The sequence below is a fragment of the Ascidiella aspersa genome, chromosome 4 (assembly GCF_963924565.1).
Source record: "Ascidiella aspersa chromosome 4, kaAscAspe10.2, whole genome shotgun sequence".
Classification (NCBI taxonomy): Eukaryota; Metazoa; Chordata; class Ascidiacea; order Phlebobranchia; family Ascidiidae; genus Ascidiella; species Ascidiella aspersa.
The window spans coordinates 26116343-26139906 of NC_139450.1; the positions used below are offsets into that span (position 1 = coordinate 26116343).

At 40.3% G+C, this 23564-nt stretch overlaps 1 protein-coding gene across 1 annotated transcript; it reads left to right on the forward strand.

Moving 5' to 3' along the window:
* Positions 1–1090: 1090 nt before the first annotated feature.
* LOC146157190 (uncharacterized) lies at positions 1091–22952 on the forward strand. The gene is made up of 3 exons (XM_083387156.1): positions 1091–1945; positions 12108–12289; positions 20504–22952. Exons 1-3 carry the CDS (start codon positions 1177–1179, stop codon positions 21194–21196), a joined length of 1644 nt encoding a protein of 547 aa, XP_083243282.1. The 5' UTR covers positions 1091–1176; the 3' UTR covers positions 21197–22952.
* The last annotated feature ends 612 nt before the right edge of the window (positions 22953–23564 follow it).

A 23564-nucleotide genomic window follows, 5' to 3' on the forward strand; every position in this document is an offset into this window, starting at 1 on the left:
AATAGTAGGACAGAGTTTTGCTTGCTTACTAGCCGCTGATCAGTAAGCATGGTGCGGGCTGCACGCTATCTGTTAATGGTGTTGCGCTGTTTTTACTTTTATTTCGCTGAGATCCCAGAGATTGTACCAAGTTAGATTGTACCGAGTTTAGAGTATTCTGTGCAAAGTTGAGTCGCCCGTTGCAAACTTTTGGTGTTGAGCAGTTTAAGCTAGGGATGACAAAAGGCAAAGTTTTTTAGTTAACATACAGTCTTCGGGTGCCCTTTCGGATGCAAAGGCTTGCTTAAGTTTGCCTTGTATTTTGTTATTCAAGCAAGCTAAATTAATATTTAAAAAAAGTTGTGTTACTTTTGCGCTGAGTGTAAATCTGTCACTATCAATAGCGTATGCACTTTAAGCACTTCGTTTATAAATGCACTATCATGGCGGCGTAGGTATACTTTGAATATAGTTTAACCACATGTAGTACATGCTGGCAGGTGGATACATTGATGCGAGTATAAGCTCAGTCAACTCGTTGAAAATATTTATTTTTACCAAAGATGCTATATATTTGTGAAAAACAAAAAAAAACATTTAATAAAACAAAAAAAATTTGTTTCTGTCACCCCCATTTTTATTCAAAAAAGAACTATCTGAAACGTCGTTCAAGACAGTGGGTTTAACTTTTTCGGCTTACGGTGCCCTACAGAAAATATGAACAGTTTGCGGCACCCTTACCAGCATTTTTGGCAAGTGGTTTTAGCCTACTGAATACTAATCATTAAAACAAAACCTACTGTTATGTCACAATAAACATACTTAAAATAGAACACATGAAATGTTGACAATGTAGGGAAATATTTCAAAATCTTTACAGTTTAGTCGTGCACAAAAAATTGTATCAAGAAGCTTACAAATAGAGCAAATATTGGAATAAAAAAAAATTGAAATTATATCGCAGCACCCTTACGCGTTAGAACGGCACACCATTAAGGTATGCTGTCCATTATGTGATGTGCATATATTATTTCACGTCTCGCGTGTCGATGTTTTAAAAAAACAGGGCATTTGAAAAACAATTAACGACCCCCCTAACTTCAACAGAAGTAGGCGCACTAGGCACGAAACGAAACACAAAAATATATACCAGGAGCCAAAATCGAGAGCAGCATCTGCGCGCCGCTTTCCTGTAATATGATGCAATTCGAGAGTCCTGTCGCGCCACAAGCCAACTTCGCCGTCGCAGCAGCAGGGAACGCCACCATGACGTCATCATCGTCTCCCTACGTCACCCACCAGCCGACGCCCTTCTACATCGACAACATACTGGGCCCATCGACCCAGTCCAACGTGAGCGACGAGACCGAAGGGGTGGGGGCAGGGGGCGCACAGGCCCAAACGGCCCCAGGGAGCGGGATGGGTGAGGAGCCGAGCGGCCGGATGACCCTACTCCAGTCGGCATCGCCCAATATGCACATGGCCATGATGCAGCCCGACATGCTGCAAGTCAATAACGGACACTGCCTACAACAGCAAAGCCAGTCTAATACAAACGGCGACGAACAGTTGCACGCGCTACAGCCTACAAGCTCACCCTATGTTTTGCCACACAATACCACCGGAGGCGAGATGCACAACGCTTTCCTACCACCCTCGTCGCCTAACTCAGTGCGCCAGCCGACCCGCCCAATCGTCCCGACGCCCATTCAGGCCGTCCCGCCGCCCCACCACCATTCGCTCGGCGGTTATCAGGCGCCAGCCGGCTACCCAAGGACATCAGGAATTTATGAGCCGTCCGGCGGCATTCCGGCGCCCTACAACCCGCCACCGATGCAGTACGGCCCCGGGCCATACGCCGGACCCCCGCCACCGCCCCACGGGCCCCATGGAGGCTCGCTGTACCCCTATCCGCGGCACGACTACACAACGTGGTTTCTTGACAGGCAAGCGGCGTTTTCGAAAGGTGAGTGGTTAAGTTGTACATTAAGGGACCTAAACACTTTCTTCTTATTATATGCATCCATCTGTCATTGTGGCAGGAGAGAATCAGCTGTTTACATCCTCCTCAAATGAATATTTGTGGTCTCCTAATTTTTCTAGCGTTTTTACAAGGCTAAACCTTAAAGAACAGATTATGTGCCACCGAAATGTTGCCTCGTTTAAACCCAACCAAACTGACACGAGCAACGGTCGTATTGGGCAGGTTTGAATCGGTAGCAAACGTTACAGCCCACCACATCACTATTCAATTTTATATAGCGTGGCGACTTCCGCGTTATAAGCCGGCCTTTGCATCACACAGGCTGCACGTTGGCTTTTGGGTCGAAAGACAGCGCATTGGCGATCTTTTAGATTTAAAATACCGCTAGTCAATGGTCATCTTCGTGAGCAGTGCTTATTTAAAGGAATTTTGATCCACCGAACCGATTTCTTAAATTTATTCTTAAAATTTAATTTTTCTTGTTAAAATAACCGGTTTCTTAAAAAGATCTTCAGCATATAGCCTACTTATGCATGTTAGCAACTACGATTGACGCTACATATATACCAAAGTTAAAAATATCTCAACAGGATGGCCGCTTAACGACGGGTAACATTTTATTTGTAAATTTAAAAAAAAAACGAAAAACGATCAAAAAAATATAATTTTATTTTGTAAAATTAACAAACAATTCCTAAACAACTAAAAAACGCGTTTATTTCGTTTACGACAAAGACGGTAAAGTTGGCGTAATAGTTACGTGAACATTTGCAATTTAAATATTACAACGGAATTGGTATTTTGTGACACGGTAAATGGGCTCTACAAAGCGAAACCCTATTTTCAAAACTCGAATTCGTTAAAACTTACGCGAAAAAACTCAAGCAACGTGCGTAGACGTCGAAGCGATTCGCTGGCGACGGGAGCGCGTACGACATTCACAAAATGGCGCGTTGACCTTGCGCGCTTGAAGGTCGCGAAACGCAGCCTTGGCGAAAAAGTCGACAAGCGACCTACGCGTTTAGGAAAGTCTATGCGGCGTGACGAAAGACTACACAATATAGACTTGTTTTGACTTCCCAATCATCTTCGCTTTCGTTATTTTGACTAGGTTAATGTAAGTAAAAATATGAACAAACAATAATGCTCACAAAACAAATGCGCACAGCTATGATATAACTTGAATATTTCAACTCGAAAATATGAAAAATTAAACTTGAAAAAAAAGATACTTTTAAGGTCACTTTAAATGTTTTTGAATTACAGTTTTAATGAACTGGGCCATTTTGACAAAGGTCTTTTGCTCTTTGAAAACGTCCTTTTTCAAATAAAATTAAAGGGACATATTTTTTTAGCCCAAACCTCAGGCTAAATATTTGCGGTTAATCGTTTTTTTACAGCTTTTCAAAAGTGGTATGTTGTCCATTCTAAACTGCGTTTTAAATATCGGTCAAACGAAAAAAAGTCTAAAACAAAACATTCGACACTCTTGGGTTCACACATGAAGTTAAATTTTCAAACATCCCAAAAAATTCTTAATCTTTCTACAATTTTTGTTGTGCGTTTAAATATGTAACAAACAATTCGCTGCCGGTTTTGCCTGCACGCCAGCTGAGAAGGCCGAAAGCCAATTCCTGTTGCGCGGGTCTGGCCTGCTGCTGATATAGTGTTACAGGAAGGCCAGGCGGTTGCTGAACCACATTACAGCCTTGTCCTTCATCTCCCTTAAACTGCGTACCAGGGTCCATTTGGCTAGGCTATGTGACAAATAAGGGTTATCAATCGTTTCGGTAAGCGCCGACCCTGTTAAAATAAGCAGGACTTCGGCTATACAATAAGCCAAAAAATAATTGAGTTATTGGTTGAAGCTTTGCCGAATAACAGTATTTGTCAAAAAAATGGGAAGATCTCAGGGCTGTTTATGTAGCTCGAATAAAATAATTCGCATTAATCAAACTGAAACATATTTGCAAGTGTTGATATTACGTTTACATTCTGTCCCCTTAAAACCTATCGCCTTAACCGCACGTTACAATGCACTATGTCCAAAATAATACTTTTAGTTGGATAATATGGTTATATCGTTTTGGCGTTTGTGATGGCAACTTTTTGTGGCAGGGATGCACAAAACCAAAAAAACTTTAAGAATCACTGCCCTATCAAAATGCCGAATAAAGCGACATATAAGCAAAATTTCTGATCGTTTTTTCTATGTGAAAAAGTCATCGGTTTTTCTATATGATTAACCCCCATTAACTTCCTTCGAAACCCAACTGGAAAAGACCAAACTTGTGTCGGGGATAATTATCTCAATGTCGTTCTCTGTTGATAAAAGCCTGATTGCCACAATCTATTTTGGCCCACTGTAGCGATTCCTTCTCGGGAATTGTTCTTTGGACACTTGACTGCCATCGAATTGGCCCGTGTATTGGCGTTATTGTGAGTGAAAACGCTTTTCCCAGAGATAGGAAATCGTTGGCTAACTCCGATTTCTATTAAGCCCCTCGCGTCAATGAAAAACGCTTTTCCAGTAACAGCGCAAAATATTTTATGACCCTTTCTACTTCTGAAAAGTATCCTGTAGCTCAATTGGCTCAATTTGCTCATTTAAGGAGGCTTACTGAATAGAGGGATATGAAAATTTACTTCAGTTACTACACATCCCCTGTTCGTAATTGTTTCTCGGAAAAAAAAAAAAAAATCGATTATAACTAATTAACCAACTAAACTTAATCTAAGAATATTTCATAATATAAAACAGTTGCTTTTATTTTGAAAAGAATATATTTATAAAAAAAAGTAATATTGCTATTAACTTTTTGGATGCACCAACGGTCCAACGCTTTAGGCATATTGCGTTTGAGATTTTGTTTTCAGATAAAGCATTATGGAGTTTTGGATTAAAAAAATCCACTGGTATCAAACGTAGTACAAGGTTTATTGTTCACATTTGAACTTTGAAATTTTTTTCTTTTGGCTTTGAAAAATTTAGTTTAGACTTGTTGTTCCACCGTAGTCAAGCATGCTATAACGAGCAACAGAAATGGTTATTATTTCATTAAAAGAACTCATTAAAAAAGCAACAACTCTATTTAACAATGATTTTATTTCGCGAAAAATACATATCTGTTTAGTCAATATAAGAGTAACGCTGCTGCAGGAGAATTGCACCAATCAATTAATACGCCATTAATTCATAATAAAGTGAAACATTTTAGTTTGTCAACTGTCGTCGAGTGCTTGTATACGGCCAGTTGGATATTTGTATTGCCCTTTTGTTAATAGGCCGATTATGGGGTATTCGTGATTCAGTCGAATCTAACCGCGCTTCAGTCAATATTGTTCTATTACACAAATTAATCATAACGTGGATATTATAATAGCACGGACTGGTGTTTAGCAGCTGACTGGCAATTTGTGTGATACAATATCGGTTTTTACTCTATAAAACACTCTATTAAAATGTTTTTAGAATACGAAAAAAAATTAGTAAAACTTTATCCCTTAACTTTATATAGTTGTTTAAACAAAAATGAAGAATTTCCCCTGTTTTGTTGAAATGCTCTGCGGTAATAAGCATGGCTCTCATTTTAAATTTTAGATGTTGGTCCCAAATCATATTTTTACATTTAAGTTTATTAAATATCTTGTGCTTTTATGACGAACCACGAACCACAAGTAACAATACATTTAAAAGGGTAATTCTAACGCCCGAAGTACACAAAAAACGCAAGCTTCATATATCAAAAGAAAATAACGAAAACATGCGAATTTTTGTCCGATTCGTTCCTAACCCGTTAATATATAGTGTTTATAGGTTTCATACGGAACGTTTATTTAACATTAAAGCAGCAGAATCGTGTCGGTTAGTATCATGGTTAGGCGTGACCCATCCAGCAACTGGGATACACTATACCATACCGCAAGATACTAAACTGTGCCTTTATAAACACGGACTAGACCCCGCGGCACCTACAGACTACTTGCCTTCAGTAAAACGGCGGCCACAAGGTTTCGGCCCGACTTCCAAAATCAAACACGTCCAAGTTATTTTTACGGGGTGCAATGATGTAATTTTTACGGCTTGTTTGCTCAGAGTTATTGATCCGAAGTGTAATCGGCGCCATTAGGAAACCCAACGTATCCGATTTATATTATGGGCTTTGGTTTAGCATTGCTAATGTTCGTCGTGCGGATAAACGGCACTATAAAGAAAGAAAACAACTACATCTTTGTGAGTGTTTGTTGTCCACGTTGGTGGTACAACAAACGAAATACATAGCTTTAACTAAGTGAATAACAATTTCGGCAAATAAGAACTAGTAGGTGGTTGGTAAAACAGGGTTAAAATGGTTAGGTAAAAAGGTTGAAAATCACGGTTCGTAAAAGTAGGAAAAATGGATAAATAGTGATATAAAACTTAAAAAAGAGCAGAAAGTTAAAAAAAAAATCGGGATGAATAGGTAAAATGCATTGAAAAAATGAGTGAAGTAAAAAGTTTCTAGTAAAAAAGAACCTTGATAAAAAATATGGTGAAAGGTGCCTGACTAAAAAAGCGGAAAAAACCCCCTGAAATAAGTCTGCTTAAAATGAACGCTCGGCTACAACCACACGCCTTGACCGTAGTATAGCAAAATGATTAAAGTGACCTTCCATTCACCTGTAGGAAACCTTTTGCGTAAACCGCGCAGCTGGCGTAACGCGCATAGTCGCATAAGCTTCTATATACTTAACGGCGATGGACCACAAAGCAGAGAGCGGAAAATGGGTTTGACGCGGCCACATTTTTGGGAGACACAATCGTGTTTTTTTAGCGAGCAGTTACTCTTCGCAGTGTACAATGGTGACCGTGTAGGTTCAAGGTATGTCGTCTATGTCGTCTACCTTTTAGGTTCAAGGTATGTCGTCTATCAATATAAATATGCCGAAAGTGCCCCAACTATATGTTACGCTTTTTCGCGAAGTTATCATCAGTGCGAACTTCCGAGCGATATTCGGCTCTAAAGAAATATGGGGATACACAAAAGTAAATTGTCGCATGAGAGCTATCCTATTATAATTTGTTTTTTGTGATTTTTCGACATTTTATTTATTAATGTAAAAATTTAAAATAATGAAGCGACGGCAAAGCAAAACACACTGGGCGATAGGTACAGCTGTTAAAGTAAGTCAAATAATCTAGGTTTCTGTGCCTTTTGGCAGCATTTGAGGTAAATATTTTATTATTGGATATTCGACTGCGTTTCTAAAGTCGTTGTGTAATTTTGGCGTGCAAAAATACTCAGCACGGACCAACTTAGCATTACTCGGTTATGTATTGATTTTTCTTTAGGTCAAGCTATACACACCTCGTACTTAAATTGATATTTTCCACCTTAATTAGAGATTTTTAATTTTTGTATTGCTTCAATGGATGATGCCGCGAGAAACGAAAACAACGCGGACATGTCGAAAAAATGTTTTTCTTTGTGAAATCCAAATTTTCGGATAATAAAAATTGTTCTACAGTTTCGAGGCGCATTTGTTAAAATCCCAAACAAAAAAAAAACTCGCTGAACCCCGAAAATTAAGTCTCGTCTCAGCTGATCACACGTCGAAATTCATTCACTCAGTGGCGGTTCGCCACCGCTATCTCCCAACACATCGGTGTTCTAAGCGCGATTTATAAGCGAGCCATGAAAGGTCGCCATTGTGTCGAGGGCCCCAATCAAGCGGCATTCGACAAGCGTGCGTCAATATTTGTCATGTCTTTGCGACGGTTAGCTCTCGCTCGGCGGCCATTAAAAGCCGATTTCAGTAGCGACGAAGGACCATGCAAGTAATTGCCCAATACATAATTATCGTTTTTTTGTTATTGCGCTTCTGTTGTAAATTGCGACGTAAAATCGGTTACAAACAGTATTTTTGGGTATTTTTTAGTTTTAGCGATCAAACTTAAATATCTGTGGGGTGTGGGGTTAACCATTGTTTGCACTGCCCCCTTTGGGGGCTGTATTGCGGGGTCCCTGGTCTTGGCGACGCGCCAGCGGCTACCGGGCTATTCGCGATGCCCTCATATTTGGTGCCCCCCACCCCCCGGTAGGCGAACTTCGGCCCAAATCGGTTTGCGTCATTTTTAAAGCGTCGTGCGTGTCACCGCTTGGCGCGAGGCAATTAACGAGGTCTGGGCAAATTTTGAGACGAAAAAACAACCGGTTGAAGTTCGAACAAAGTCGACGCTTTAGGCGTGCATCAGTACGGTATGCGCCAATTGGTATTTCTTTATAAAATATAAGACAGCGATTTTCAAACCAGGATTCACAGACCCCTAGTGGTTTATGAAAAAGTTTTAAAGCGTACTCTCAACATCCAATAAAATTACAACAATTTATTAGCCTAAACACATTCTTTGATGTGTGCCCTGGGGTAATTTTTGTTCTTATGTTTTCAAAATTTTCAGGGTCCTAAATTAGGTTAAGGAAACAAACGTGGTACGCAAGGTCAAATGTTTACAACTTTTTAACGACTTGTTTACCAACACTTAACAATACATATGAATGCGTACAACGCCGATTTGGCGTATTTGTAGGCAATTAGGAGTGTTTGACGAGTTTTGTTCGAGATACGAGCAATCAACAAGCTATCTGCGGTCGTTATACTGCTCTACCGCTGAGCGGTTTGCGCAAATACACAAACACTAAGTGCTGGTAAACAATACACGATTGGATTTGCTAAGGATTTCTACCAACGCGCGACGTGCGTTAGGCAGCAATCAAGCGCCTTCGCACAACATTTGTGGGTCACCAATTATAGCCTCAAACTATATACGACTCCAATTCATGACAATTCGCCTTGCAAGACTTTTGTTAGTCTAGGAATATATTAAATTAAGCGTTCAAAAATACAGTTTGGTATCATTATTTCCTGTAGGAAAGCGACGCAAGGTTAAAAAGGCGTCGTCGTTGAGGTTACTTGTTGTTGAGTATTGGTGTGATGAACAAGTCATTTTAAAATTACTTAGGTATTCTACTCGAATCGTATACGCAAAGAGAGCTTACCAATATCGAGAAAAAATCAGATTCCTAAAGATTTTCAAATGATATTCTCTGCACCGTTTAAAGTTAGAAATAGAACCCCAGGGAGCCACGGCACCCCGGTTTATAAACCACTGTTAAGTTATACGGGGTCTATTAACTAAGTCCACTTCGGGTCTTTTTTAACCACAACAAAGCAATAGGATAGATTTCAAATCAAACTGAGAGCAAATGCGTACATTTTCCCTAAGACGGAGCGCCGTCCCCAAACAATGTTTGCTCACCGTACAGCGCCCCAATCCATATCTCTCGACACGGTCTCATTGGCGTCACCTTATCGGACCGACTGGGAGTTGGCATCAATAACAGGCCAATTTACAGCGATCGTTAGCCCCACTTAAAAGGGTCCGTGTTAGCTTTTTTTGCCATTCATAAGCATTTTTGTTCACACCTTGGTCTATTTAGGTGTCTGCACATAAATGTTTGCCCATTTTTTGCTCTACTGCTGCAAAATGGCGTAGGCTTACATTTTTAAATAACACAAAAAGAAAAGTGTAGGCCTTTCCAAAGCGGCAGACTAATTAGGCCCGCTGATTCCACCCTTATTTACAGCGTTTATACCAATTAATCCGTTAATTTACCGGACATTTTTTTACATGCGTATAGCCTTCTGATATTGCGTCCAATAAATTCGTCTTGCGTGAGTGATGCTTTTCATTGCATAACAGGCAATCACTAAACCACATATGACGGACATTCTGGGCATTAGAATAGATCAAATTATTAAGTTTGTGTGTTGTGTTTTGCGCATGCACACTATAGATTTTGAATTTACGCCCGACTGGTCGCATACATTTGTGCGCAAAAATAAAATCAAGCAAATAAATGGAGACTTTTATTTTGGAGACTTTTGCACATAGGGGGAACGCTATTCCACTTGAGTGTCGATCAGACGATAAGAAATCGGCGCCTTTGGTGCTCTAAACTTGCCAGAATATGTGGCAACCTAAAAAACGCTTCCTTACTTTTCAACTATCCTCTTTTTGAGTTAGGGTAAAAGACAGGTTTCTAACTAAAGTCACTCATTTTATCAGACATTAAAAAAACGCCTCACAGACGGCGTTTGGATTCTAGGTTCACGGTTAAAAACGCTGTATATCGCGTGAGCAACGAGCGTTTTCTGTCGCAGACTCGGTACAAACAATATTGGCGCCCGACTCACGCGTGTGTCAATTTGCGGTGTCCACTACACACCGCGCGATTACCACGCATTGCTCGTAAACCAGGAGTCTACAAAGTTTTTCATAACCTTGCAAGGATTAATATCGCGGGCATATGAAATTTTGTGTCGTATACTTTATTAACATGACTATCGTTAAAGAAAATAAATGTATATAACTCTGCAACTGAAACTGTAGCGAACTTTAATAAAATGTCGTTCGGTTTATATTTTCATGAAAATGTAGTTTGGAAATGTAGCCGACAACAATTCAATTGCACTTTACAGTTATTAAGGAAATACAGCGCTATAAGGCAAACGGAATTGCGTTTAAATTTCGTTATCTCGTTTGTAGTGGGGTAAAAAGGCACATCAAGCATTTCACCGCTTTTCTTAAAGTTGTAGTTGGTTGTAGAATGAATATCAAACCTCAAACTTAAGCAAGCAAGATTTTGTAACGGCTTCAAATATTCTTCATGTATTTTCAAAACAAAAATCCTAAACTTTTTTATAGGCTTGGGTATTCATTTCACGACTAATGAATTAAATGTTTTGCGTGTTAAAATAACCCGTCGAAGACCCATCGCTGACTAGCCCCCCCCCCCTCTCTAGCTTGCGATTCAAAGCCTCTTGTTTGTTGATGCGACTAATTACGAAAAGTGGACAAACATAATCGTCGCTTTATAGCCGCTCGTTACGCCAAATATTACGAGGTATTGGCGCCTCAAAGATTTGTACGCAAAAAAGGCTTATCAGCCTAAGACAATAGTTGTTCTTTTAGCGTGCTTATCATTTACGGATAGGATTTCTGAGTCAAAGCATGGAGGATATTTTATGAGTTTTAGGCATTCCGACGTTTTATTTGATGTGTTCATATTATAATAAAGCATGATTATGAGTCGAAAAGCGTTATAATCATAAATCCTTTTGAAAGGTACCCTTGAATTACGAACCGCAAAGTTATTGATAAAAACTATTACTTTACCAAACGTTGAAACAATCTTCTGTGCTATTCCACTTTAAATTTTTGGGGCAGTGTACTTGGATAAACAACTGCCTAAGAAGGATAATTTATTCAAAAACGAACCTTTCTTGTATATTGGTTTACAATAGGTCTTCAGAAAATAAACATTTAAAATATTTTTATTTAACATTTATTGTTCTTTTTCTAAATAAGCTTCGTTTTTTAAAACAGTAAACTTTAAAAAATATAAAACTAAATCCATTTAGAGCAGCGGTGGCCATAATTGTTTACCTGGCGGGCATCTTTTGTCTTGAAATAATTAGGAATCCTATTAAATTTAAAATAAAAAAGGTAAAAAAACTAATTAACAATATTTACTTTAAGATGCCTATCAATAATAAGGGTGTGCCTCATCTAATATAATTTGTCAGTAAATGTAAAGATGTTGAGCACTTTCCTTAATCTTCCTCACAAATTCCGTTTTAAAACCGTAGATTAGAGCAAGCTATTGCATTGTAAACTCCTGAATCAACCCTATATGGCAAGCACGTTTGTTGTGCACAACTTTAAGCGGAATAAGCCGAATTAACCGACAAAAACAAACATCAAAAATATTACAGGCTGTTTTAAGTCGTTTTCGTGAAGAGCGGATTTCTAATGAATTTTTCTAAACGCAATTACGTGAGTGTAATAAACGGACCTAAGCCTTTATAACACTGCTAAAGAACGCAAATTTAACGGATAAATTCAAAATCAAATATACTTAAGGACATTTCAAGTCGTTTTCCTAAAAAGCTGCCGTCAAGTTACCTCCTTTAAAAACAATGACTCAATTGAATTCAATTGGCCCAAGTCGTTATAACACTGCTATAGAATCCAAACGATTAAAGCTTTTTCAATTGCAACTTCACGCAAGCTTAACCGTTCTCAAAATTTATTTTTTTCCAGTTGGAAGACCGATGTTTTGGGGCTCTTTTGTGCACCGCAGCATGCACAAGCGCAAGGGTGGCCAGGTTCGCTTCTCCAACGAGCAAACTGCCGAGCTGGAGAAAAAATTCGACGGACAGAAGTACCTGTCGCCGCCCGAACGAAGGAAGTTGGCCAAGTCGCTTCAGCTATCGGAACGACAGGTTAGCACTTTGGCTGTAACTTCAGCAATTGGAGACCTGAGTTTTAACCCTACTCAAGTCACGAAATAGAACTTAGGAGATAATCGACTTTAAAGATTTGCAAACGTGTTACATATCATGTTCTTAACGAGGTTGGGTCGATAATATTTGATTGATGATGTTCATTTACTAAAGAAAACTCACTAATGTTGACCTGTCCTAAACTTATGTTTGTTTAATCTAAAAATTAGTATGGACGTAAGTAGTTTTTAAACCAAGTATATGACTTGAGTAGCTTTTTTCACTCAAGTTACCGCATTACGTGGTAATATACCAAATACGGTTTGTTTTTTAGGTAAATTTTTGCTCGGTGGCGTAGACTAACAACCATACAACTCATTTCTGGCGAAATTTTAATTTTCACAATATTTGACTTAATTTTTTCAAACAGTAATTTTTTAACTAAGATTTTTTATTGTTATTTGGGATTTGGCAATGTTGCCCCGAACGTGTGGTATTTAAAATCACTTTGCCTCTTGCTAACGAATATCGACCACGACAGATAAGTTACAGCAGGATAGTCTGGCCATCCTAGTAATTAATTACCAGCACTGTCCTGCTGTTTGATTTAACAAATGTAGTTTTCCTCGTCCTTTGTGGCAAATATATCAGCGTGAGGTTTTTTACTCATCTTCTTTAGAGACGATTTCAGTTAAGTGTAAAATATATAGTGACACAATGAGACTATAGGTGACGCATTTAGGGGTCGACGATTAAAATATGCAACTCACTGCCTAATTTTTTAATAACACGTTTGTAAAAAAAAAATTACCAACAACCGCCACTTATTTTTATTTTTTTTTTGTACGCGGTCATCAGGCCTAATTTGCAATTTATAACGTATTTCGTTACCTATAGGTTTCTACGTTTTGTATTTTTATTTCAGTTGCACGTTATTATAGACTTCATCACATACAGATATTTTTGGGTATACAATTTGTTAAATCAGGTAAAAACATCAACAATTCTATTTCAACTTTCATTGTTCAAATCATTTTTCGATTTTACCCAAAATGTCTCTTTGTCCAGCGGTTAAAAAAAGTTTGCATAAGCTAAATCAAAAAAAATTTAAAATTAAAGAAATAAGTTTCCCTGTGCTTGTTAACTGCCCAACGCCAAACGTAAACGCTTTAGGTAAAAAAGTCTTAACGTTGTACGTCAAAAAACCGCTGTACGTAAAAAAGTCTGAACGTTGTACGTCAAAAAAAAAAACGCTGTACGTACAAAAGGCCTAAACGTTGTAGTATGAAAAGCCAAATCGTTTTACGGCAATAAAGCCAAACCATTTTACGTAAAAAAAACGAAATGTTATACGTTAAAATTGCTCCGGGCTATACGAGCGTCGGTCGGTCGTTCGATACATGTTAAGCCAGTGCCTGAAAACTGCTCGAGTGCTCGTGTTTCAGTCATTAGCGGTGGGCGGATTAATTGGGTTCGGGTTACCCAGGCTTCGAAGCCGGGGACCCGCGCCGCAGCTCGTCACACTGATGAATGGACTTTCGGGCATGTGAAAATATTTTCGACTCGCTTTCAGAGAACGCGAGCTGACGGTGACGCGCGAAATATTGAACCCGCGAAATATGGAAGAATATTTCTATAGAGTGATGGTTGACTGGGAATTGTTTTGTAAGGGATCAATGTTTGGATATAAGTCAAGTTATGTAATTAATTTTGTAATGGGCAAGGAGGTTCCATGGGGAAGCAAGTTATATTTTTTAGGGGATTAAACGGGGTAGGGGCGAGTATTTTAATTTTTGCCAAGTGGAGCAATTTACTTTGGGCTATTTTGCTAAATAGACAAGCATTGGTGAAATTAGGCCGTTGATTTTTTTAAATCATGGACGAAAACGGGATTTCGGCTGTTTAAATTGCCTTCAAAAAAACTGGTGGAACGCAAAGCAGTCGAGTTCATCAAAAAAGTCACAAAATTTGAAACGATGAATTTTCTAACCAACATGAAAGTAAATTTTTCTCACGTTTTAGTCTTACACGGGCTTTAAAAGACAAAGCAACTTGTATCTTCGACGCACATTTAAAACCGACACGAAAAGCGAGTCAAACAGCTTAACGTATATTGCTGCCTATATACAGGTTGGGCCAAAAGTAGGCTTACAGTTATTCCACAGCGTTGGCTTGGAAGAAGAGGTAGAATTAAATAGCCACCACGCTCACCTGACCTGACACGAATGGATTTTTTTTTTTTTTGGGGGGGGGGGGGGGGGTCTTGTAAAGAACAAGGTGTATGAGAAGAACCCCAAAACAAGAAATTTACTTATATACCCCAACCCTAGTTTTTATAACTGTAAGCCTACTTTTGGCCCTGTGTATAAACATTCAATAACAACGCATATAAAAGCTGTAATTCAAAAGGCATAGCAAATGTGCTGTGCGGCTTAGCGCAATATGCATGGCGCCAAACTTGCTCACAGCTGGTACGACTCGCTGCTGTTGGAAGAAATTGGCGCCTGTTGCCAGAGGAACAGGATGTCACGTGACGCCTCGCTTCCCCTTTGGCGCGCAAGACGTACTCTATATACTGTGCGCGCATGTGTGTTGCATGCCGGTTGGTTGGCCTAAGTGTGTGTGTGTGTGTGTGTGTATGTGTGTGTGTGTGTGGAGAGCATTTTCTGGTCGATGTTTGTGTGCAGCCTCGTGGTAGGTATTTATACGGGCTGGCTTTGTGGGACGTGGTGTATGGTGGCTTCGTTAACCCCTAGAAAAACAGACCCGGGTAAAGCGGAAAGCTATTTAATCAGACGCGCGGCCTATTTTCCACAAAACGATTTTAGGGTAAATCTTGATTTTAGATCTGTGTTACGCAACCGTTTTTGGCTTGCGGCACCCTTTAGAAATTATTATAAATTCGAGGCACCCATGCTCGTATTTTTGCTGAGTATAGTCGTTAACTGTAACGTTACAATAAACGAGATTCAAACAGCACTTTAACTGAACAACAAGGTTGAAAAACCTTTTTAATTTTTGACATATTTATCGTACACAAAAAATTGTATCAATAAGCTTACCAATAAAGCAAATTTGAAATAAAAAAGGCACCCTAGAATGCCGCGGCACCCCCGTTAAGAACCACTGTTTTAAATCATAATATTGAATGAAATTACAGTACACTTGTAAGGCAGCCTCACTTTTCCGAAATGTCACTAGCTTTTCAAAATAATATTTTAAATTTTTTCTGAAATATATTCACACCCAATATTATGTGTATTTTAGATCTTTATTTTGACCCGGACCACCAAGATTTTTTTTATACTCAAGCGCCCCCACCCCTTGTTATAAAATCATGTGCATCATCTTATGGAAAACCAGGCGAAATTTTCATTTAATTAAACTTGACATTCTGTGAAGTCACGTTCAGTTGTACGATTGGTCAAAAATGATATTAAAATCTGTGATTGGGTCTGTACGTCAATTACTCTTATTTGAAGGTAAAAGGGCCTAACAATCGCCCGTTTTGTAGTAGGCCTATGGCAGATTTTCACACGAGTTATCGTTCGAGGTTGACAATAGTGATCGGTGAAAACGCCTGTAATTATTTATATTCCGTATAACGTCGACAAGTAAAATTTAAAACCTGTCGCTAGAACGATTAAAAAAATGTACCAGGGCGAAAGCGAAAACACATAAAACGTTGTTTTAAACCCGTACGGGTCGGTTTTTCAGTGACAAATCATATAGGGACGCTTTTTTTTCCAGCGACAAATCGTAACAGAAAGCGCCTTTACTGCTTGCAAAAGAATGCTATCAATTAAAATAAGTTGTGGATAAAGCAAGCTGCGTCAAAACAGACTAAAAGTTACGCAGAAACAACGCGCATACTAACTGACGTGAAACGCACAGTTATTCGATAGATGAGACAGCAATCGAAAAACACGATAGGCCCTCGAAGACAAAAAACGAGGAAATCGTCTTCTGATGCTGGATGACATATAGCGCGCCATCAATTTACAAGACAGCAATATATGGTTGGTGGATGGGCGACTATTGCAGCGGGGACAGGCTATTTCCTGCAGATAACTGACACCATCGATCTCTGAATAGTGGGAAACACGGGGCCGTTTCATTTGCTTTTTCGCGGCCTGCACAAAACGCCCTCGTATAGAGTCTTGTGTGCAATGTGCTGCTGTAAAATGGTATACAAAACAATTCTATATAGTTGCAGTTAAACCGTTTAAAGTTCAACAGCGCAACGATTTTATCACTTAAATGATAAGTGATAACAAACTATTGTACCTTTTAGAACAAACTGTTGTACCCTTTAGCAAGACAAAATGGCCTAACATTATTCGGCCCTACCTCTTTGGGTGTTTTTGTTCTTTGCTGCAAGTTTAACAAAATATACCGGCCAGAGGCGTATCCGTGATTGTTGTTGGGAAGGGGGTACATGGCCTGGTGTGTTTCGTTTAAAAGTAATGTCATTCCGTCAAAAACGAGTACTAACCTAACAAATAGGACTATCGCGAACTCCTGGTAGCCGAAAATAAAGGAATTTGCAGGTATGCGACATCACACAACAGATGATGAGAGACAATGCACTTAACGAGGCAATCGACAGATAATTAATACCGTTGTATTGTGCCAACAGGCTCTGTGATGACTTCACGATATAGACAAACAATTTCCGTTTACGTTATGCATTGCAAAAGAGGCCAGCGTCCGTTGTATAGAGAACGCGTTGGCGTCCGGACCAGGAGCAATATTAAACCGCGCATCAGGAGCTTATACATATGGCACGATGGCGCAATAGGCAAGCGAATAGACGGGCAATAATGAGTCACTCTGTATGGGATATTCATTGCTTCAGATAGACGTGTATATCGCATATTGTTCGGGGCTGTATAGTGCGGGTGAAACAGGCCAGCGTGCGGAAACCATCGCATTTTAACAAGCGTTCGGGCGGTAATTCGCGCATCGCCATGTATTGCGTGGCGACCAAGGTATATATGATGAAATAGCCCGAATGGATGGATTGCCTTATATTGCCACTCTATTAGGCTATCGAGTGGGTATTGATTAAACAACATTTGCCCCTCGTCTCTTAACTGATAAACATATACGCCGAGATCGCGATGCGTTACACAAGTGATGAATTGATTAATTTTCAAGCACCCGATTGAATTGTGATGAGTGGGGAATGAATTGCCACTGATGTCAGCCCTATATCGTCGATTGGAATTTATGAAAGGTCTCTTATTGACACATGTCGTAATTATTTCAAAATTAAAAATTGTCAGTTTCCTATACGGCGCGAAACATCCATGCTCACCTGGGATTTATAAGATTTATAATTGAGTGACGTTGTAATGACCAACGATAGCGGTACAAATATTTTTAACTCCTACGCTGTGTTTTGTTTTTAATGAAAACATCTGGTGTTTCGCGAGAAAGCCCATTTCTTATTAGAGTTTTTCACAGACCAAAATTACTTACGATAATTAAATTAAATAGAAGTGTCAAACTTGGTGGTGTTTTATCAAATGCAAGATTTTAGTAACACGATGTTCAGTAGCGATACACTAACATAAGTAACCCAAGAAAAAAACGACCCATTTTGAGATATTTGAGAGAATTTTTTCATCTCTGTGTCCGATCATTACGTCGTTCGATATCTATAGGAAACATGCGGAATTTATACTGGCGGAAAAACGAGCAAATATCAGTTCTAATCAGCGACCAGACCCTTAAAAAGCGACCCTGCCTTCAAATAGCGATTTTCCAAGGTGGCGTAATAAAACATATATAGGCAACTAAAAACAGAAAATATTTTTTTCCTACAACCAGAGCAAGGTACTCAAAACGGTGAATTGTTTTAGATAACTCTTAGTCACACTCAAACCATGGGTTAGTAAACCTTTTAGTGTCGTTATCTATTAAAATACCTTAGTATGTCAATTATCGATTTATTTAAATTATATTGTTATGACCTATTTGCAATCTAACAAAACTTGTATGCAATTAAACAGAAGAATTCTAAATTTCACATTTTACGTTGTCAATACCAGCTTCTCACTTTAAAAATCAAACCATAAACTTTTAAATTTCAGCCCCTGTTGACCATTAATAACCGATCGGCGAAAAAGGGCCACTGGTTGAATCAGACTTTTTTCGCACAGTGCTGCGACCAAAACGCGACGCAGCAAAAACAGAATAATAAAAAAAAAAAAAAAAAAAAAAAAAACTTGACAAAATGGCGGATCTTGGCACAGAGTCAGGACAGGCAGTGTTTCTCAAGGCTTACCCGGGAAAGCAAGCACGCTCGACAACAGGATGAGGTCTGGCCTATATTGGGACCTCGGGCCCCGGGCCGACCCAAGACGCACGCCTTCGTCCGCACGCGATTGTTACGTCACTGTCGGGTTTCGCGCGCTCTCCGGAAGCGTCGCGATGACGTCAGGGCGGACCGGAAATGCAGTGCGCCTGGAGCTTTCGCAAAACATTTGTTTTGCCTTATTCACCGCTTTTCTTCTGGGTCGCCGCCTTGTATGCTTGTGACTCCTCAGAGCGGGCGTGAAAAGTTTTGTGAGCTTTTTTTAGATATGCAAACCCCTATCGAATCGAGCAACCTTGTTTGAGGCCAGAAGTATTGAAATTCCTGCAAAATTGCCACTTTTTAAAAAAACTTCTAATTAGTGCGAATATTGGACTTTGTCACTTAAACGCATAACTCGCATGCTTTAAATTGTAAATTTGAGTCCTGGCCTAACTTTTCCTTTTTAATAGTTGTTGGGCACAGAAGCGTATTAACTTTTTTTATAACAAGAATACGATTAAAAAGCGTCGCAAAAAATCATGTCGCAATTTCGCTGCGTTCTCATAATAACGCACAGCAAAAAACTCGCGGTCGGCGGGTCATAGGAAGGCCGCCACCGCCGCCGTCGCCGCGCCAGCTTGGTACGAACACGCAAGTAGGGGAGGGAGGGGAGGTGGCACGGCGGCGTTTTCAGCAGCGGCACTGCGGGCCTTTATTTGGTCGCGCGCTCTACCGTGCGAGATTGGAAACGAGCCTTCACAGCAGCAGCTGAGAGAGTAAAAAACGGCCCATACGTGCCAAGGCATGGGAAAAAAGGACCCAAAAAAATCAACTGCCCGCCTGTTTTCCCGCGCGCGGCTCCCAAGGTTTGCTTTTGGCATGAACGGTGGGGGGAGTAAAGGGGGGAAGCGGGCCGTCCGGTGCGTGCCAGGAGCCTCGCGCTCCTAACATGACAGGCGTCGAGGCAGCAGCGCGACTGGCGAAAAACAGGAAGTGCTGGAAAGGGCAGGCGCGGCCCGGCACGCGAGCGCTTCCGGTGCGCCGATTGTTTTCTTGCTTTTCTCTGGCGAGTTCGCAAGGCGCCCGGCTTGCTTGCATACATGCTGCTGCTTGCTGCTGCGTGTGTGTTGGTATAGGTACCTTAAACATCAGTTGCGCATACTTACATGACGGTGGTCTTCACATTTTTCCCAAGTAACACTGTTTTTTTAGGCAGTGAATATTACAAATTTCACTATTTGCAATGACATTTACACTTTACAACCATAACAAAAAGGGTAGAAATGTTGATCAGGTGGCACTGTATAAAGACAAATTCTATTTGATCGACAAGCTTTCGTACAACCATGCTTCATCAGGCCAAAGTTTAAATGAAGACAGTTAAAAATCACGTAAAAAAAGAAAGGTGGCGTATAACAGATCCACAGGCACATGCTTGCAAATACGTCGTGTGCAACTGAAAAAAAAAACTCTAACTACTGGAGAAAAAGAGCTCTGGGTGTAGCAAAGCGTGCAATGTGGTGTAATGCGACATAAAGAACAAATCTCGATTGAGCCAACATTAGTGGCTTCAAACTTTTTGATTATTTGCTGTTCGGTCGTGAGCCTCGTGCCGTTCCTTACTTATAACTTAGATATAACTTACAATTTACCATTAACAGTTTGCGGACTTATCTGTTTTGAAATTTGGTACTGCGCATGCGCACGTCGGAATCAGGACTCGGTAGTCTTATTCTGTCTTAATCGAGTCCCGAGTCTGACTCCAGCAAAACAATCCGACTTCGTCGAGTTCCGAGTCTGACTCCGACTTTAGTCCTGCCGCCAACAAATTGAATGTACCTGTTTTTTCTCAATAAAACTCTACCTATCCACTCTTAAAAAACAAAACGAAAATTTTTTTTTCTGCGCAGGTAAAGACCTGGTTCCAGAACCGTCGTGCCAAATGGCGGCGCCTGAAGCAAGACGGCCAGGAGGGCGACAAGGGCTCGGAACAACTGGTCGACCAGGGCAAGGGGCCGGTCAAGAAAGAGGGAACCTCAGACGACGACAACGGCTCAGCGGACGACGAGGATTCGTCAACCTACGAGGACAGTGGAGTCGAAAAGAAGGATAAAGGAAAAGCGGAGAAGGTTGAGAACGGATTTGAGATGAGCTCCGAGTACAACAGCAGCAGTGTTAAGATAGAACCAGGCGCTATGCCAAGTAACGGGGTATATGCCGCTGAACGCAACGGCGACAGTCACTACGCCAGCTCGCCAGACACCCACCCCAACGTGCTGGGCCCCAGTCTTCAGAGTTCCAACCCTATGGTGAGCATTTCACATCACCCGTCACCCTACCACCGCCTGCCCAACATCGGCCCCCTCTCGCAACCCTACTACCCCAATCAGATGGCGCCCCAGGCCTATCAGACCCCACACACCTCCTACGATTACCAGGCGCCCCTGGCCCCTGTTCCTTCCGCTTATTCGTCCAACGGCCTTCAGCAGTATGACAACTACAACCCCCCTGCGCAACAGCAGCAGAGTGGGGCTCTTCACCCAGCCCCCAATAACGTACCACTGACCAACCCCTGCGCGCCCCTTCAGCCCTCGCCGCAATGAGAGCTTCATGACGTCATGCGGAATAGGGGAAGTCCCGTCTGAGGCCGTTGGTCGCAGAAGAAATGCGCCGAGCCTTTGCGGGGCTTTGCTGTCACCGAAGTGTTCTGTTTATTTCGAGTTTAAAGCGCAGTTCGTTCAGTGGTTCTCAAACTTGTTTAGCTCTAAGAGAACTTTGAAAATTAAGGAAAAAATCGTGTCACGCTTCCTTCAAGACATAGTCAAACCTAAGGCAAAAGTTGAAAGCAAATTACTATTAGTTATCTAATAGACAACGTGCTTTTAAGTCTCGCTTGCTTGCCTGTATGCCTATTTGCTATGGGCAAAGGTTATTTATAGAACACTTGAAAATCTCTCATGTTGGTTTGCCGGGAAGCGCAGTTTGAGAACCACTGGAACAGGTTAAACGAAATCTGCTGTTTATCATTGTAACCGTGAGCGCGCAAATTTTATAAAAAAGAACTGTTATTGTTAAACTGCGGTGAACACGGGAAAGCTGTTTTTTCCCATCGTAGTAAAAACAATATTTTTGTTACCACCGGTGGCGCTGTGGAGTGACACCGACTTACGTCATCCTTTCAACCAACGAAAGTGCTATGTTTACTTCATTTTGTTTGTTTTGTCGTTTTTGTATGTTCTCTTTGTAATTGCGACCCTTTTTGAAGGCGCGACACCCGACATTCTAAAGGTGCATAACCGGCATTGTGCTATTATTATCGATTTATTCCTTCACGTTTGCTGGTGCAGTGGATTTTTGACCAAAGTAAAAGCGGCCTACCAGTATACACGGGCGCTTTAAAAGCAACCGCTTTCATTTTTTTTAACTGCGCTTTTTGTGCCACTTTATACCGGATCCGGCTATTTTAAAGCGTTTACATGTAAAACATTTCCACCGGTTGAGCAAAAGGCTAAAAGTGCTTGGTTAAAACAAAAAGCGTGGTCCTTTCGGGGCCTTTTTACCTACACACTGTTGCATTGTTACTCTTATTACCAAAGTGCTTTAGAGTTGAGCTGTGCCTAAAGATCTGACACGTACTAAACAACAACTACAGTTACCAGTAAACAATTAAAAGCTCAATAAATTGGAATGGTTTCCCGAATGTTCACTCGTTTAAACTCCGTAACGTAAAAAATAGGAAAATATTTTTAGGTGCAATTTTTTAAAGGGTTAAAGTAACATTTTTTTGTATGGCAATTCAGTGCCCAACTGAGTTTATTACCATGTTTCATGCCTATTTTTTACTTCGACTATCATGAACTGCTTGTCAGTGTATTATCATCCTTGTTGCCAAAACGCCAGCTTTCTAGAAAGATTATTTATTCACGATTTCTTCAACGCAATGACGAAAAGACCCTAAACAACGTTTGGGCATTTCAATAAGAAGTTGTTTTTTGGTTATCAATTCGAGTAAAATATATTTATGATTTTTCGAAGATTTATTTTATAACCGCGAGGTTTATAGTTATCGTCCTGGATTAGTTTTTCAACTAATTGGATAGAAACTAAATTACTTAAAAAATGGCGGAGCTATTAAGATATACATTTGACGCTAACAAAAAACAAACAGCAAATCCGGCACTGTCCAATTCATTTTCTATCAGCACTGCATTTCGACGCTTTTATATCAACGTATATATAGGCGACCTTTTCTGTTTTTATTTGTATGGTGCTCGTAATTTTTACTTGCCTCCCCAGTTAAAATTTTTCTTCTGTATATTGGCGCTTGAAGCAGTGTGAAATAAACGACCGCGCTACGTGGCAAAATTTGTGGTGGCAAGAAATCGTTTGATGGAGAGTATAACTAAAATATGCCGAATGCCAATATAGTTCCAAAACGAAATATGTTTTTTTACACTTTTTGTGACCGTATTTCTCAAACCATTAAACTTGATCGTCAGCTTAGTTATATATTTCAAAAGTTCTATAAACTTTAAAACATTTTTTAAAAGATCGAACGGATTTTTAAAGCACAAGATACTACAACCGCACCTGTGCGGACTACCAACAATAATAACAGCATATTTTGTTGGACAGCTTGCAAAAATGTAAAATTTTTACCAACTGCACATTTGCTTCGTTTTGTAGTGTTTTCGGGACATGCCTTGTTTTTGTCCGATTTTTTTTAGATAAGACTTAGGGTAGAATGAAGTTGGGTTTCGGGGTCTTTACCCAAAGGACCAACAATTGACTTGGGCGAACTTGGCGCGCCGGATCGGTTTTGGGCAATATCTCCGAAAGTTGTGACGATACAGATTAAAATTTCTACACAATCCTTATTTTGATTACATCCTTCGCGCCAAGTTCGCGCAGGTCTTCCATTGAGGGTGCGATAAGTGTGCCGTTATCGTACAGCCCTTTATCACTATCTAG

Coding starts and splice junctions, on each gene's coding strand:
- LOC146157190 (XM_083387156.1), top strand. CDS start 1,177: ATGATGCAATTCGAGAGTCCTGTCGCGCCACAAGCCAACTTCGCCGTC. Junction 1,946..12,107: donor GCAAGCGGCGTTTTCGAAAG/GTGAGTGGTTAA, acceptor ATTTTTTTCCAG/TTGGAAGACCGATGTTTTGG. Junction 12,290..20,503: donor TTCAGCTATCGGAACGACAG/GTTAGCACTTTG, acceptor TTTTCTGCGCAG/GTAAAGACCTGGTTCCAGAA.